Source organism: Balaenoptera musculus, chromosome 19, assembly GCF_009873245.2.
Source record: "Balaenoptera musculus isolate JJ_BM4_2016_0621 chromosome 19, mBalMus1.pri.v3, whole genome shotgun sequence".
Taxonomy (NCBI): Eukaryota; Metazoa; Chordata; class Mammalia; order Artiodactyla; family Balaenopteridae; genus Balaenoptera; species Balaenoptera musculus.
In genome coordinates this window covers 15052310-15069724 of record NC_045803.1, presented here as the reverse complement: position 1 = coordinate 15069724, position 17415 = coordinate 15052310, and the positions used below count along the sequence as shown (strand labels likewise).

The window sequence follows — 17415 nt, the reverse complement described above, 5'->3', positions numbered from 1 at the left end:
ATGCAAAACTTCTACACAGAAAATTATGAACTGTATTGAGATGCAGCAATATCTAAATAAAGAATATATACTGTGTTTGTGGATTGGGAGACTCTTGAAATAATTTCAGTTCTCTGCAATCTGAGTTGTATATTTATTGTACACTATCCCCCCAAAATACCATCAGGCTCTGTGTGTGTGTTTGTGTGTAACTGACAAACTGATTCTAAAATATACTTGAAATTGCAAAGGACCAAGAACAGGTAAGACAAATTTCAAGAAGCAGGAGGAGGAAGAGGGGAGGAACAAGAGCAACAACAACAAAACTAAAGGACTTGTACTAGCAGGCATCAACTCCCATTATCCATTATAGCCTTGGAATTATCCATGTGGCCTTGGTTAAGGGTAGACAAATAGATCAACAGATGTAGAGTCCAGAAACAGGCTCACACGTGTAAGACAAAGTTAACACTTTGTTATAAATTGGGAAAAGAATGTTTTTCATAAGTATTGCTGGATGAATTGAATATATGTATGGAAAAAAATCATGATGCCTACTTTACACCTTCCCCACCCTTCATTCATATGAATTGAAGAGCTAAATCTGAGAGATTTAGGGGAAAAAACAATATGATACTGGGAGTAGGTAGTAATTTCTTTTTTTTTTTTTTTGTCAAGTAGTGATAGTTTTTATTTTTTTAATATTTATATAATTTTAGCAAAATATATATATATTGTTGGGAGGTTATCTTACTACATTATAAGGCAGTTTAAGGTAAAAACTATGTCATTTTAGTCTTTGTATCACCTCAAATACTATGATTGCAGGATCTGGCATGCTGTAGGTAATTAGTAAAGGTCTGATTATTTTATCCCAAATTCTACTTTTAGCAATCAAGTTAAGGAAATATCTACAGAGATTCATAACATGCAAGAGCATTCAACATATATATATATTTTTAATTTTTTTTAATTTTTATTTTTTTTTAACTTTGGGTTTATTTATTTAATTTATTTATTTATTTATGGCTGTGTTGGGTCTTCGTTTCTGTACGAGGGCTTCCTCCAGTTGTGGGAAGCGGGGACCACTCTTCATCGCGGTGCGCGGGCCTCTCATTATCGCGGCCTCTCTTGTTGCGGAGCACAGGCTCCAGACGCGCAGGCTCAGTAATTGTGGCTCACGGGCCTAGTTGCTCCTCGGCATGTGGGATCTTCCCAGACCAGGGCTCAAACCCGTGTCCCCTGCACTGGCAGGCAGATTCTCAACCACTGCGCCACCAGGGAAGCCCTCAACATATATTTTTGATAACCAAAAATTAAAAACAAAATTCTAACAGTAGGCAACAGGTTAATTAATTTGGCTCTGCAATATAAAGACAAATATACCATTGTGAATCATAATGATTTTGGCCTGGATTAGTTGCTGAAGAATTAGTGAGTGAAGAAAGCAGGCTTAAAGTAAGTATACATAAGTTGGAGATGGTATCTTGTTGAAATTTAGAACATAGGGTCTGTTGTCAGATTTTTAAAATATGAAACTGTGTTCATAGTGTTCATGACATCTTAGTGCCTTGTTTTTTCATTGATAAATGTAGAATATCACCTACTAAATATGAGTATCATGGAGAAAGATACTCTATAAAACACTTAATAGTATTTTATCCTAGCATATTAATGTAACTTGGCTGGTTTTACTGATGTGAAGAATGTTACATGTCCCCAAATTGATTATAAAAAATCTTAATAGTGCTATTCCTGTTACTAAAATTAGTGTTTCTCATGCCTGCTATTTCTTATAGTGCTAACACCCTCCAGTCAAATTTAGTAGCGGAGTTTGAGAGTGCATTTATTTCTTATTATTAAAAAAAATTCTTGTTAATCAGCAAAAGAGTTTTGAAATACAAACCCAACCCACATTGCCTGAGACTATGGCCTTGGCTCAATTAGTAGAACCCGAAACTGTAAGAAGAAAAAGGGAAAAGAGGACTTTTAAAACTCAAATGAGTAAACTTAACTTATTCCAACTGTTATTTATAAACTAATAAGTTTTATATTGAAATACTTGATTCATGACTAGGTTTTAAAATGAAGCTATGAGATCTCTGATTCTATCTTTATGTAAAAATTAATTTGTAAATGAGCTCTATTTAATTGGCTTAAAGGAAAGTAAGTGCTTACAAATCAAACACTTCTAAATACAACAGAAATTAACCTAAAGTTTGAAAGGATCACATGATCCAGGACTGATTTTTTAATGAGTGAAAACACGTTTAAGTTTGTTGGTTTAATTAATACAGACATGTTTTTAGAGTCATCAATATTAAGTATAATACGTTGAATGTACTAGGTTTACTGAAAGTCTGTAAATTCATAATATTTCTGTCACAAAATTTATCAGTAAGAAGCGTTAACTTGTTATGATAATATTTACATAAATAATAATAGAGATAAATGGAATAGAAGATTTTAGGTGAACTCTTAAAAATAAGTATGTTTTAGCTTTTCCAGATTTTTGGTAACAAAACTCTAGAAGATGTAATAGGCGTACAGAAAGGGATGCTTTGTGAGGCTTCAGTGTGAGCTCTGCACTTCAGATAAGAGCAGGGAACTCAGCACACCAGGGGAAATGGCACCTGTGTAACTAGTATATTTTTTGTTTTGTTTTTCTTTGCTTTTATTGACATGAATCATTGTTTACTACTCATTTAAAAATTTCTAGAAGATCCAACTTTTTTTTTTTTTTGGCCGCGCCGTGCTGGCATGCGGGATCCTAGTTCCCCAACCAGGAATTGAATCTGCGTGCCCCCCTTACCCCCCATCTCCATCCCCGCAGTGGAAGCTCGGAGACTTAACCACTGGATCGCCAGGGAAGTGCCCAATACAACTTTTTTTGATCAAAGAAAACTCCTGTATTTCTAGTAGATGTGGACACATTCACAAGTATCCCTGAAGCTTTGAACCTTGTTGAATTCTTTAAGGAGGTCTGGAGAAACAGTTTTCCTCAGCAAACTGCCTAAAATCTCCATTGTTAACTGCTTCTGCTTCCAGTCTACAGCTCCACATATCTGATTCTGGCTCCTCAAAAATAAGTAATAGGGCTTCCCTGGTGGCGCAGTGGTTGAGAGTCTGCCTGCCAATGCGGGGGACACGGGTTCAAGCCCTGGTCTGGGAAGATCCCACATGCCGCGGAGCGACTAGGCCCGTGAGCCACAATTGCTGAGCCTGCGCATCAGGAGCCTGTGCTCCGCAACAAGAGAGACCGTGATAATGAGAGGCCCGCGCACCGAGATGAAGAGTGGCCCCCACTCGCCACAACTAGAGAAAGCCCTCGCACAGAAACGAAGACCCAACACAGGCATAAATAAATAAATAATTAATTAAAAAAATAAATAAATAAGTAATAGGTTTTCAAAATGATTTAGGAGTATTAGGAATTTCTATGCTTAAGACATTATCCCTATGGTAGAAGCCTGTGTTGGGAAAAGATCTTGAAATCAACTTAATGCGTGTGTCTGTTGTCTTGTTCATTCCACTGCAGTTGAGATAGGAAATGTTATGAAACTTACCCAATATCCCCTTTTAGCCCCAGGTGGTTTTTTCCAATTCCAGAAATTACTGGGGCCCCTGAGTCTCAGATTATCTGGCTCTCAAGGAAGAAATAAATAAATCAACTAGCTGAATGTGATTTTGATGAGATCTAGTCCTCCTGATGTTTAACATGACCTGATGATGTATGCCCGTTCCAGAAAAGAGAATCACCATAGATGCAGCAGTTCTGTGAATATCTTGTGGGAGAAGAATATCTATTATTGCTGTTTTTTTTTCTTTTATATTTAAACTAGTAAAAAGGTAAAAGAAAAAGAATTGGCATAAAATAAGAAAGGAGTGGGCTTCTCTTTAGCTTTGAGTAGAGTTCTTGAAATCTGTATACCCCAGGTGTTCTCTCCTGCAATGATTCCCATTGTGATTGCATTTCAAGACTAGAGCTCCAAAATTATTCTTAAAAAAAAATAGTAATTAGTTATGGTAGCACAGCTGAACTCAGAATTTTTATAGTTCGAGTGGAAATTTTAATTAGGAGTCATTAAAAAATTATTATTTCTCTGGTCATTTTATCTTACCAATCTATCGTAAGAAAGTAGTCCAAAATATGCAGAAAAGTCTTCTGTATAAATATATATTAATATCAGCATTGTTTATAACCACATAATATTGCAAACAACTAAATGCCCCAAAGATTGGGATTGTTAAATAAATAATGAAACACCCCTAATATAATTATTCAGCCATTAAATGTTTGTTAATGTGCTTTTTTTAATGAGAAAGTTTTGTTTGTTTGTTTTTGTCTGCTTGGGGTTTTTTTTGCTATGATACTAAGGGCCAAAGCAGGAGATATTACATACTAAGTACTAGTGCTTTAAAATGCACGCCAAAAAATCCGTAGAACACACATACTAGAAAATTCTGGGAAGATGATATAGTAGAAACATCAGGAATCTGTCTCTCCACGTAGACAGCAATTGCACTGCAGAATCTGTCTGGATGTAATGATTTTGGAACTGGAGTCTATTAAAGGCATGCAACTTACAACTGAAGGCTTGGTTAATTTCAGGGATCTGTGCTCTAAAAATGGTTAAGATGGTAAATTTTATATGTATATTTTATCACAATAGAAAATATTGGAAAAAACATTAAAATATTTATATTGGTTTTTCTTGTACAGGTGTATTATGAATGATTAGTCTCTCCCTATGTTTTTTATGTCCACATTTTGAGATACAGTATTCCCCCCTTAAGAGTGGTGGCGCTTTCCATGGTCACATGCATTGTGAAATAATAAATGGAAATCTTCAGAAATAGACAATTCATATCTTAAATTGTGTGCCATTCTGAGTAGCGTGATGAAATTTCACACCACCTGCTCTGACCTAGTCTGGATATGAATCATCCCTTTGTCCAGCATACCCTGCCTGTTAGACACTTAGTAGCCAACTCAGATGGAGAGTCACCGTATCACAGTGCTTGTGCTCAAGTATTAAGTAACCTTTATTTTACTTAATAATGGCCCCAAAATGCAAGAGTAATAATGCTGGCAATTCAGATATACCACAAAGTGCTTCTTTTAAGTGAAAAGATGAAAATTCTCCACATAATGAGAGAAATAAAATCATATTCAGAGGTTGCTAAGATCTATAATAAGGACAAATTTTCCACGCATGAAACTGTGAAGAAGGAAAAAGAAATTCATGCTAGTTTTGTTGTTGCACCTCAAAGACAGAGACTGAACCAAAAGGAAAATGGAGACACAGACGCTGCAGACAGACAAACGTTACAGCAACAGTGCATGATAAGCACTTAGTTGAGATGGAAAAGGCATTAAACTTCTACAATAAGATATTTTGAGAGAGAGAGAAAGACCACATTTACATAACTTTTATCACAGTATATTGTTATAATTGCTCTATTTTATTGAGTTATTGCTGTTAATCTCTTACTGAGCTTAATTTATAAACTTTATCATAGATATTTATAGAAAAAAACATAGTATATATAGGGTTCAGTAGTGTTCATGGTTTCAGGCATCTACTGGGGTCTTGGAACATCTCCCCGGAGGATAAGGGGGGACTACTGTAATATTAATTTTTATAATGAAATCACTAAAGAGCAAATATTTCATGTTACTTCCTTCTTTCTCCTGTATTGTAAGGCCTAAATTTTCATGTGTTGTCTTAATATATTTGAGCCTCACAGGGTCTCAAACCCCCAATCATTACATACATATATATAGAAAGTACATATCTGTATATGATAATAACTTCTCCAGAAGGATACACACCAAAATCAAATTTTTGTTGACTTTAAGGTGAGCTGATGTATGACTGGGATACATGTAAGGAAATGTTGCTTACCTTTTTATTTAAACATTTTTGTGCCTTTTGAATTGTTGTGCATTACATATTTCAAATATATAATAGTGGTGACAATTAAAATATGGACATTCTTTGATGACTGACTTTATATTTCCCATTTGCTCAACTTCCTCATGAATCTAAATACATATGGATGTAACCTTGATTCTACTGATAACACCTTCTTCCCAAATTTTAAGTCTGTGTCCACAATTTATATTACTGTCACATGCCTAAGAAGCGAGATATTTTTCAATGGGATCTCATGACCAGGAATACAAATTAAAGACGTTTCTCCATCTATGGGCTTTTATGTAGTCAAGCCCACCCATGCATAAAACAACAGAGGGATGAAATTTTTTACTGTAACAAAAAGTTTCTGGTGGGCATAATATTGTGAAATGTGAAAAAGTATTTATTTTCCTAAATTTCTAAGATTTCCTACAGTCGGTGACCTTAAAAAGGACCCAAACTCACTCTCTCCTTTTCTACAATGAGAATCCATTACACGGTAGAGTCTCACTTTATCCAGCTTATCCCAACCTGGAAACATGGCTTTGCCACTAAACAGTATAACTTTGTACCTGTTTTGATCTCAGAAGCGTCGACTCTAAAATGGAAATATAGTAAGCACCTGTGACATTTCAGGTGTAATGGGAATTTTAGGAAAGATACATACACCCCAACATGCATACACACACAAATACATACAGCATGGTTAGATTATAAACCCAAGTTCAGGCGCTCACCTGTCAAGCGCTCCATAACCCTGGGGGTCACATCACTGACTCAACAGGGTGAACACTCACACACAGGTCTGAGCCCTCGGAAAATAAGAGCTCCGCCGTCCCCTCCTCACAATTCGCTGGTGCGGTGCCACCAGGACTAGCCTCCCCCTGGCCGTGGGAACCGGTGAGCTCGCCCTCAGCCTGGGGTCGGGCCTCCAGTGGCCCGAGATGTGTGCTGCGCACGCGCAGTCCGGAAATCACTCCCAGAAGTCTCTCGGCCGGGCCGGGGCGGCAGCTTTGCTTTAGGAATTTTGCGACCCTGTACTGTACCTTTACAGTCGACGAGGTGTCTTCGACTTCGGGCCTTTTTTCCGTGTCCCTTGTTGCGCGCTGCGCGAGTGGCACCCGTCCGAGGAAGAAACCGGCGTGGGTCGCCGCGGAAACGACTGTGCAGACGTAGCCCGAGCCCGTGGGGGACGGTGAGTGGCGGTGAGGGTGGGATTGCGGGAGGCGCTCAAAGCGTGGACTTCGGGAGCGCAGCCGCGCGAGTCCACCCGCCCCCCTGGGCTGTGGGCGCTTGAGCAGCGGGGACGGTGGTTGCAGCCCTGGGAGAAAATCGGGAAGCATGCGTGTTTGTGAGAGGCCGTGTTCCGTGCGAAGGGCCGCGGGGGTGGTGCCGGGTGGTGAGTGCCCGTAGTGAGACTGAGAGGTGCGTGGTTATCCTTGCGTGACGGGGACGTACGATGTGTGTCCTTTATGTGAGCGTGGGTTGCGGTGGACTTGTGGGGAATGTCTCAGGGACCCATGGCCCTAGGTTCTCTGCTGCTTCCTCCACCCTCCTGTCAGGCACATACGACTGCCACAGAGAAATGACTCCAAGGGAGAAACCGCATGCGAAGCCCTCGATGAAGGTTTTTGGTAAGAAGGTACAGACTGGCTTTTAGGATGGGAATTTTAGATTAGGGATTGCCCCTGAGTCAGGATTCTAGAAACGAATGGATAGAGAGACTCCAAGAATGGGATTCCTTCCTGGGATTGTTGTTCCTAGGAGTCCTCTGAAGTTCATCTGTATATTTGAGGATGACAGCGTTTCTTGAGCTCTGACGGCAGGAACCTACTGTGAACGACCTCTTCTTACTTCATTTTGGTTTTATGTATGAGGTCACAGCGGATGTAGCCATGGAGGGTGTATTTTAATACACGCTCAGCGTTGTGGTGACTCTGATTATTCCCCTGCAGGTTTCAGTAGTTAAGAAGCAACGAAAATGTGAGGCTAATTGTGACTTGTGCTTGCAAGTAAAGCGACTGAGCCAGAATTCGTGTCCAGAACAGGAGTTCTTAACCAGGGTTCCTTTGTCTGTATTTACGGGTGTAGAGGGGACCACAACCCCCGAAATTTTATAGATAATCGCTGTATATTTGTACATTTCCATTCTTCAAAGGTGTACACAATTCAAAAGATTTAGACCTGGGTTTTTATCTAGAATCAAAAATCGTTATACCTTGGGACAGTTTTGTACAAAATTAGTGGCTGAACAGCAGAAACTAACACAACATTGTAAAGCAATTATATGCCAATAAAAAAAAAGAAAAAAAAAATTAGTGGCCAAGATAATGAGAATGATTAAGAAACCCACATGACATCCATGAGACAATATTATGTAGATAATAAAATTTCTGTTTATAAAAATTAGTCGTGATAAGGAAAAATGGCCATGATCTAATGTTAAATTATCTTCATAGTTGTAGATAATAGTACCCAAGAAAATTTAAAATTATATATGGAGTTCATTTTTTAAAACAGAATTTTGTAAAACCCTTTTGCAAGGATTGTATCCAAAATGATATTTTAATAGGTTATTCAGAAGAGAATAGAAAGTGCATAGTCATTTATTGAACACCTTCTGTGTATTCAAAACTTTTCTGCCCATTTTGCATACAACCCTAATCTGCAAAGGCCATTTCCCTTTCTAGTAGTGGAAAAATCTTTATAGTGATATGTGTCTGGTTATATCAGTGTGATACAGCTAAAGGATATTCAAGAATAGGTAAGTGGTAGTTGTTTCAGTCATAGCAATACTTCATGGCAGGCCTGCTATTTATAGACTTTTTAAAATGACAAAAATATAGCCTCTGCCATAATAATGACTTAAAATATTTTGAATACTTTGAAATATCTTTATGTTTTATTTATGATGATAGAATTAATGCAGACTTATTACCAAAAATTTGATTTCCTAAGAAATTAGGAAGAAGAAATTAAGAATACCTCTTATTCCCACTGCCTGGAAATAATCACTTTTAATATTTTGGTGTATATGCTTTTTTGTTTGTTTGTTTGTTTTTTTGGCTGTGTTGGGTCTTCATTGCCGTGCGTGGGATTTCTCGAGTTGTGGCGAGCGGGGGCTACTCTTTGTTGCGGTGCGTGGCGCGAGATTCGGAGCACCGGCTCTAGGCGCAGGGGCTTCAGTAGTTGTGGCACGTGGGCTAAGTAGTTGTGGCACACGGGCCCTAGAGTGCAGGCTCAGTAGTTGTGGCGCACGGGCTTAGTTGCTCCGCAGCATGTGGGATCTTCCCGGACCAGGGCTCAAACCCATGTCCCCTGCATTGCCAGGTGGATTCTTAACCACTGTGCCACCAGGGAAGTCTCACTCCTTCATTTTTGAAGGACAGTTTTTCCAGATACAGTATTCTTGGTTGATAGTTTTTTTTTTTCTTTTCTTTCAGCACTTTGAATATATCATCCCATTTTCTTCTGATCTGCAAAGTTTCTGCTGAAGAATACACTGATATTAAGGAAGCCCACTTACTTTTGATAAGTTTGTTTTCTCTTGCTTATTCATTTTCTTTCTTTGAATTTCAGCCGTTTTATATAATACACACTATAAATGTGTCTTGATGTGGATCTCTTGAATTTTCCTAGTTGGAGTTCATTGAGCTTCTTAAATTTGTGTATCCATTTCTTTCCTCATATTTTGAATATTTTCAGCCATTATTTCTCTAATAATCTCGCTGCCCCTTTGCTCTTCTCCTTCTGGGCCTCCTACAATGTGTATATTGGTCCTCCTGATATTCTCCTATAGTGCCCTAGGCACTCTTCATTCATTTTTCTTTTTTACTTGATGATTTCAAGTGACCTCTCTTCAAGTTTGCTGACTCTTTGTTTTGCCTGATGAAATCTGCTATTGAACCCCTCTAGTGAATTTCTCCATTTAGTTATTGTATTTCTCAGCTCCGGAATTTCTGTTTGGTTCTTTCTTATAATTTCTATCTCTTTGTTGATATTCTCATTGTCTTCATGCATTGTTTTGCTGAATTCATTTATTTGTCTATCTGTGATCTCTTTTAGCTTGTTAACATCTTCAAAACATCATTTTAAATTCTTTTTCAGGAACTTCACAGGTCTGCTTTTCTTTAGAGTTGGTTTCTGGAGCTTTGTTTTGATCCTTTGATTGGACTGTATTTCCCTGTTTCTCTGTATCCCTTGTGATTTTTCATTGAGATTTTGGCTTTGTAGAAACAGCCGCCTCTCCCACTCTTTACAGACTGGCTTACTACCTTCACCAGTAAGCCCAGCCAGGGGTTCTGGAACCTTTCAAACCTTTTGTTGGGATGCATCTTCTTTGGGGTTGTGTGTATGCTTTTATTTTAGTATAAATGGCTTCTTTTAACTATTTTAATTTCCTGTTTCTTCTGAGGACCTTTCAGTTTCTGTTGTATTCCTCTACCCTTAATATTTTGCTTCTCCTGGTGCCTGCCTCTGGAAATGTATATTCTCTGCTGCTTTAATACACTGCAGTGCTCACCTGTGTTTTCAGTCGCCTCCAATCTGATATACAAACTATGCCACCATTCTCATCATCAATCCAAGCCAGATGAGACAGAAACCAGTCCCTTGGGCAGCCCCTAGAGAAGTCAGAATGTTGGACACAACTTTCACTTTTTTCCTATCCTGAGGAAGGATCCAGAAATTAGGAGTAGCTATTCTCCCCATCACACCTCATTACACTGGGTGGCAAGAGGGGCTAGGGCAAGCAAACTGTCACCAACTTGTAACCTTCTTGGCTGTCTCTTCTCTTGTTTATGTGCTTATGTGGGTGCTGGAGCCCCTTAACTAGTTTTTAGAGTTTTCACAAAAGTATTTTGGTACATATAATGCTGTTAATTCAGGGTCTCTTGGGGAGAACGAGGGGCTGTATCTTCCTAGTGCACTATCTTCCTAATGTCCTATCTCCCTTTGTTTTAGGTTTTCTGTTTCCCATTTCCTGCCTTGTACTGGAGTATTTAAATACTTCTTTAGCATTCATTTTAGTTTTTCTGTTGGTATTTTGGCTATTTCTCTTTGAATATTTGTTTTAGTGTATGTTATAGGGGTTACAGTATACAGTATACCTAGGCTTTCACAATCTGTTTTTACAAATATTGTAGCATTTCTTGTAAAATGAACAAACCTTGTATCTTCAATATGTTTATATTTACCTTTCCCTTTATAATTGTCATGTTTATCATATCTACACATACTGAAAACACCACCAGACTGTTATAAACTTCGCTTTCAAGAGTCAAATATATCTGAAATAACTTAATAGGGAAATAAATGATCTTATGTATTTACCTAGATATTTACCTTTCATGATGCCATCTTTCATTCCTGAAGATTCAGGGTTCTCTTTTGTATCATTTTCCATAAGCCTAAATAAATTCCTTTAGTAGTGTTGTTTTTTTCAATCAGACAATTTTTTGCCTCAGTCTGTCCCTTTTCTTTTCAGATTCTAATCACATTTTTAGATACATTACCACAAGTCCCTGAAGCTCTATTATAAAACTTTTAACCTGTACTGTTGATGAGTTTCAACTTGAATAACTTCTATACATCTATCATGTTTACCTTTTTCCTCTGTCATTTCCATTCTGCTGTAAGCTCATCCAGCAATTTTAGAAATTATATATTTCAGTTCTACAATTTTAATTTTTTCATTTATGTGGTTTCTTTTTCTCTGGCTATATTTCTTATCAATAATTTCAAATGTGTGGTTTTTAAAAAATTTTTTAATCTCTTAGAGTATAGCTAAAATAACTGCTTTTATATCTTTGTCTGATAATTACAACATCTGGGTTGTCTCAGCATCTGTGGTTTATCTTTTACCTTGAGAGGGGATCACGTTTTTTTGTTCTTTTTACAATTAATAATTTTAAATTGTTTCATGGACATTGTGAGTGCTATGTTGTGTTGATATGTTGATATTTTTACTTTAGCAAGGAATTGAAGCAATAAAATTTAGACTACACGTTCTGTCCTGCTGTTCATGGGAAGTAGTGTAATTCTCTGGTTCTCTAACACTTCGCTGTACTCGTTTGTGTCCTTCTCATGCATTATGTGATTCATGTTTAGGCTAAGATTTGTACTTGTTTCCCCCCAAAATTAGGAAATCTCCCTCTCCGAATGTTTCCTTTCTAGGGTTCCTCTCTCACTTTCCAGTTTGGTAGTGTTCCTTGCCATGATTCTTGTATCAGGAAATATGTTGGGGCTTTGACAGCTCATTTTTGCCCCAATATACCCGTCTGGCAAGGCTATGAGTGGTAGAGAAGGTGGCAAGAAACTCAGCCTAGTGTAGGTCGTTTTTTAAGGTTTTCACTCCCCTCCACAAGCCCTTTTTTGTTTAATTTACGGACCTTAGGTGTTTGATTTTTTTTATTTTGTCAAGCATTTTTAATTGATATCAGAGAGGGAAGTCGACTGTAACAAGTTTACATCACCATGATGCTACTAGAACTTCTTCAGTTAAGGAGTTATTTGATGGTGAAGATGATTTTTTTCATTTATTTTCTCTTGTATCATTTTGGACTCATTGCTTTCCATTGTATTGTTACCATTTATCACAATCGTTTTTTTGCTGCTGTTTTCACAGTTTTGGCCAGTCACACCTCTGTAAGTCTTTGATGGAAACTGATGCAGGAAAGAGTATATTAAATCACTGTAGCAAAGTGTGATAAATGAGTTATGGAGAAAGTGTCAGTAACTGTTACAAACTGTATAGCTGATTTTAGAGTTGTCTAAAGTATTCATCTCTAACGAGTGATTTAAAAAAATTTTTTTTTTAATTTTTTATTTTGGCTGCTTTGGTTCTTCGTTCCTGCGTGTAGGCTTTCTCTAGTTGTGGCAAGTGGGGGCTACTCTTCGTTGCAGAGTGTAGGCTTCTCATTATGGTGGCTTTTCTTGTTGTGGAGCACAGGCCCTAGGGCACGCGGGCTTCAGTAGTTGCAGCGCATGGGCTCAGTAGTTGTGGTGCACAGGCTCTAGAGCACAGGCTCAGTAGTTGTGGTGCATGGGCTTAGTTGCTCTGCAGCATGTGAGATCTTCCCGGACCAGGGCTCGAACCCATGCCCCCTGCATTGGCAGGCAGATTCTTAACCACTGCACCACGAGGGAAGTCCTAATGAGTGATATTTTTAATTTAAAAGAATATACTATAGAATACACACTGTTCTTTGTCAAGGAAAACAAAATGTTTTTCTCATTTCTTTTAGATTTGAAGTCAAGGTATGAAATAATCAGCTATGAAAATGTCCACATTTATAAAAAATATTCATCTCTTACTCTACATCAGAGAATTCATACTGGTGAGAAACCTTATGAATGTAAGCAGTGTGGAAAGGCCTTTAATCATGCATCCAACTTTCTGCGACATCAGAGAATTCATACTGGTGGAAAACCCTGTAAATGTGAGGAATGTGGAATGACTTTTAGTCATAGGATAGAACTTAGAGTTATCAGAGAATTCATACTGGGGAGAAACCCTATGAATGTGAAGAATGTGGGAAGGCCTTTAGTTGTGCCGTACATCTTACTCAACATGGCAGAGTTCATACTGGTGAGAAATCCTATGTATGTAATGAATGTGGAAAGGCCTTTAGTCAAGGTAGAAGAATTAGAATACATCAGAGAATTCATACTGGTGAGAAACCCTATGAATGTAAGGAATGTGAGAAGGCCTTTAGTCAAGCCTCTCATGTTGTGCAACATGGTAGAGTTCATAAGGTGAAAAACCTTATGAATGCCATGAATGTGGGATGATCTTTAGTCATGGTATAGATCTTAGAGTATATCATAGAATGCATACTGGCAAGAAACCCTTGTAACAAACAAGGGTTTGTTACAAGGGTTTCAAATGTAAGGAATGTGGGAAGGCCTTTAGTCATGCCTCAAATCTTGTTCAACATGAGAGAATTCATTCTGGGGAGAAGCCCTATAAATGTAAGGAATGTGGGATGACATTTAGTTCTGGCTATCAACTCATTCCACATCAGCGAATACATATTGTCGTGAAACCCTATGAATGTAATGAATGTGGGAAGGCCTTTAGTCATGCTTCAGCACTTATTCAACATGAGAGAATTCATACTGGTGAGAAACCCTATAAGTGTAAAGAATGTGGGAAGGCCTTTATTCATGGTGGAAGCCTAAGAATGCATCAGAGAATTCATACTGGTGAGAAAACTTATGAATGTAAAAACTGTGGGAAGGCCTTTAGTCGCACCTCAAACCTTGACAGGCATGAGAGAATTCGTACTGGTGAGAAACCATGTGAGTATAAAGAATGTTGGAAGGCCTTTAGTCATGTTGAAAGCCTTAAAATACATCATAGAATTCACACTGGTGAGAAACCCTATGAATGTAAGGCATGTGGGAAGGCCTTTAGTGTGTATGGATGACTTACTGGACATCAGAGTATTCACAGTGGTGAGAGACCTTCTGAATGTAACAAATGCAGTAAGTCTTTTAGGCTTAGTTCAGGCCTTAAAGTACATCAGAAAATTCATACTGGAAAGAAAACTTATGAATTTAAGGACTGTAGAAAAGCATATATATGCAGTAGAGAATGTATAGTACATCCATACATTTATAACACTGGGAAAAATTTTGAATGAAAAGAACATGGGAAAGCTTTTAGATATGGTTCAATTCTTATAAGGTATTAAATAATTTATACTGGTGAGAACCACTCAGAATGTAAATAATGTTTCAAATTTTTTAGTTATGACCCAAATGTTGTTCAGATTCAGAAATTTATGGTGTATTTTTATGTAACATAGGAAGGCCTTTACTAGCATTTCTGTATTTATGGATTATCAGAATATTCATAATGGAGGAAAATTCACAGAATGTGGAAATGCCCTTTTTTCAAAAAAATTATTTATTTATTTATTTATTTATTTATTTATTTATGGCTGTGTTGGGTCTTCGTTTCTGTGCGAGGGCTCTCTCTAGTTGCGGCAAGTGGGGGCCACTCTTCATCGTGGTGCGCGGGTCTCTCACTATCGCAGCCTCTCTTGTTGCGGAGCACAGGCTCCAGACGCGCAGGCTCAGTAATTGTGGCTCACGGGCCTAGTTGCTCCGCGGCATGTGGGATCCTCCCAGACCAGGGCTCGAACCCGCGTCCCCTGCATTGGCAGGCAGATTCTCAACCACTGTGCCACCAGGGAAGCCCTGCCCTTGTTTTTTATATTCTATTTATAAAAGCTCTATAACCCTCGTCAGTTATTATTACATTTGAAAAAACTAATACCACAGAAAACCCCTGTTGACCTAACAAATGTGAAAGAACCATCATGATTGCCGTTTGATTCTTTACAGCCTGCATGCAAGATATCTATCCCTGTGGAAGTCATTTGTAAATGATGATAATAATACCTACATTATAGTGCTGTTATTGGAATATAAAAAACTTGGAAAGCTATCTTAAACATAGTGTTTATTCAGTAAGTATTAGATACTATTTTTAGTATTATCATTGGTATTATTATTAGTGTATTATTATTAGTATTATTATTTGTATCATTATGAGATCAAGTCCATATGGATGTAATGAATTTAGCTTTGTGTAATTCCTTATGCCTTGTTGAGTTTTAAATAATTTTTTCTGCACAAACTCTAGTAAAATGTAAAAATCATGAGAGGATTTAAAACAGGAGTTTTATGAGAGCACTGACATGTTCTTTCGTTTAAATACTGTCTGTGTTTGCTTTGGTATTTCTTTGGCAGAGCTGAATAGTTGCAATAGGCTGTATGACCCACAAAGCCTAAAATATTTATTGTCTGGTTCATTACAAAAAACTTGCCAATTCCTGTTTTAGAACAGCATCCCCACCATGTTTTCCTTACTTTGGATTTCTGAAAAGTACAGGAAAGTTATCTTACAGAATGTCTCATGTTCTGGATTTTTAAAATTGCTTCATTGTAGGTCCATTTGTCCTGTTCTTCTATCTCTAATAGTTCCAGTAAATTTGAAGTTAAATGAAGAGGTTTAATTGAGTTTATGTTGTGTACATTAAGAAGCATTTTCCTACTATTAATGGTGCTAGATTGGTTATAGTGGAGACTGCTAGATCTCTCCATTGTAGAGATTCATTTTACAGTTATTAATCTACATATTTTATCACCTCCTTTTGCAAATTGATAATCTCATGTATAAGTCCTGAATCAATTAGAAAATTAAAATTGAAATTAGGGCTATTCAGAAAGGAACAATAATAAAATGCCTATATACCAGCTTTGGGATGTTACCAAACCTCTACTCTTTGGAAATGTAATACTCTTCAATGCATGCATGAAATAAAAAATGAAGACCAGAACTTTCTGTTCACTGCTTTATCCCCAGAACTATTCAGTGCCTCACTTAGTAGGAGTTGATAAAACTGATAAAACAATGAATAAGAATTTGACCTACAAAGTTAGACATATAACAACATAAATCCTAAGCCAATAGAGGAAGCAATTAATACAAATAAAATTATTAGAGCTTATTGATTATTAACCAAAATGATACTCAGAGTTTTGGGTTTTTTCCCATGAAAAGCAATGAATTCATCTAGACGTACAGTTTTATAATTTAGAAATGAAATAGTAATCTTGAAACAGTGTTTTTTAACTTAAAAATTTTTCTATTAAAAGTATATTAGCATCAAATAAAGGGGATTTAGCCGTAAATATGGAAGAAAAAATATTTTAATTATAAGGCAATGCTTCAGTTTATTCCAGTATATTTAGAAATTGAAAGAATGTATTAGATTCCTGGGAAAAAATGTAATTTATCAAAATTAACCTAAGATGATATTGATTTTATTTTATAAAATTTAATTTAAATTTTATAAAATAAAATCAAAGGAAAACAACTCTTTTATTAAAAGCAGCACTATGACACATACTTGGGTAGACTTAAAGAAGGAAATTATTTCTAACAGTATTTCTAGCTCATTGATATACGGATTACATAATTATAACAAATCTCTATTAGAATAATAGGTCCTAAAAATCAAAAGCTAAATGAGGTTTCCTTATGAAACTAAGTATAGAAAATCTAAATATATTACCCGCCAACTGAAACTGAGAATCTACCAAAAGAACTATGAAATTAAAAAGCATTTACCTAGCAGACCTACTAGAGAATGGACTTGAGGACACGGGGAGAGGGAAGGGTAAGCTGGGACAAAGTTAGAACGTGGCATGGACATGTATACACTACCAAATGTAAAACCGATAGCTAGTGGGAAGCAGCTGCATAGCACAGGGAGATCAGCTCGGTGCTTTGTGACCACCTAGAGGAGTGGGATAGGGAGGGTGGGAGGGAGGGAGACGCAAGAGGGAAGAGATACGGGGATATATGTATATGTATAGCTGATTCACTTTGTTATAAAGCAGAAACTAACACACCATTGTAAAGCAATTATACTCCAATAAAGATGTTAAAAAAAAAGCATTTATCTAGAATGTTCAAGACTTAACTATTCTTGTTTAATTA

At 37.2% G+C, this 17415-nt stretch overlaps 1 protein-coding gene across 1 annotated transcript in view; it reads left to right on the top strand.

The window, feature by feature from the left end:
• Nucleotides 1–17415, top strand: part of LOC118885464 (zinc finger protein 607-like) — a 57884-nt gene that overhangs the window by 29367 nt on the left and 11102 nt on the right. The window contains 3 exon segments of the mRNA XM_036834099.1: nt 13199–13396; nt 13399–13650; nt 13653–14468. Coding sequence (XP_036689994.1) covers nt 13199–13396; nt 13399–13650; nt 13653–14468 — 1266 coding nt within the window.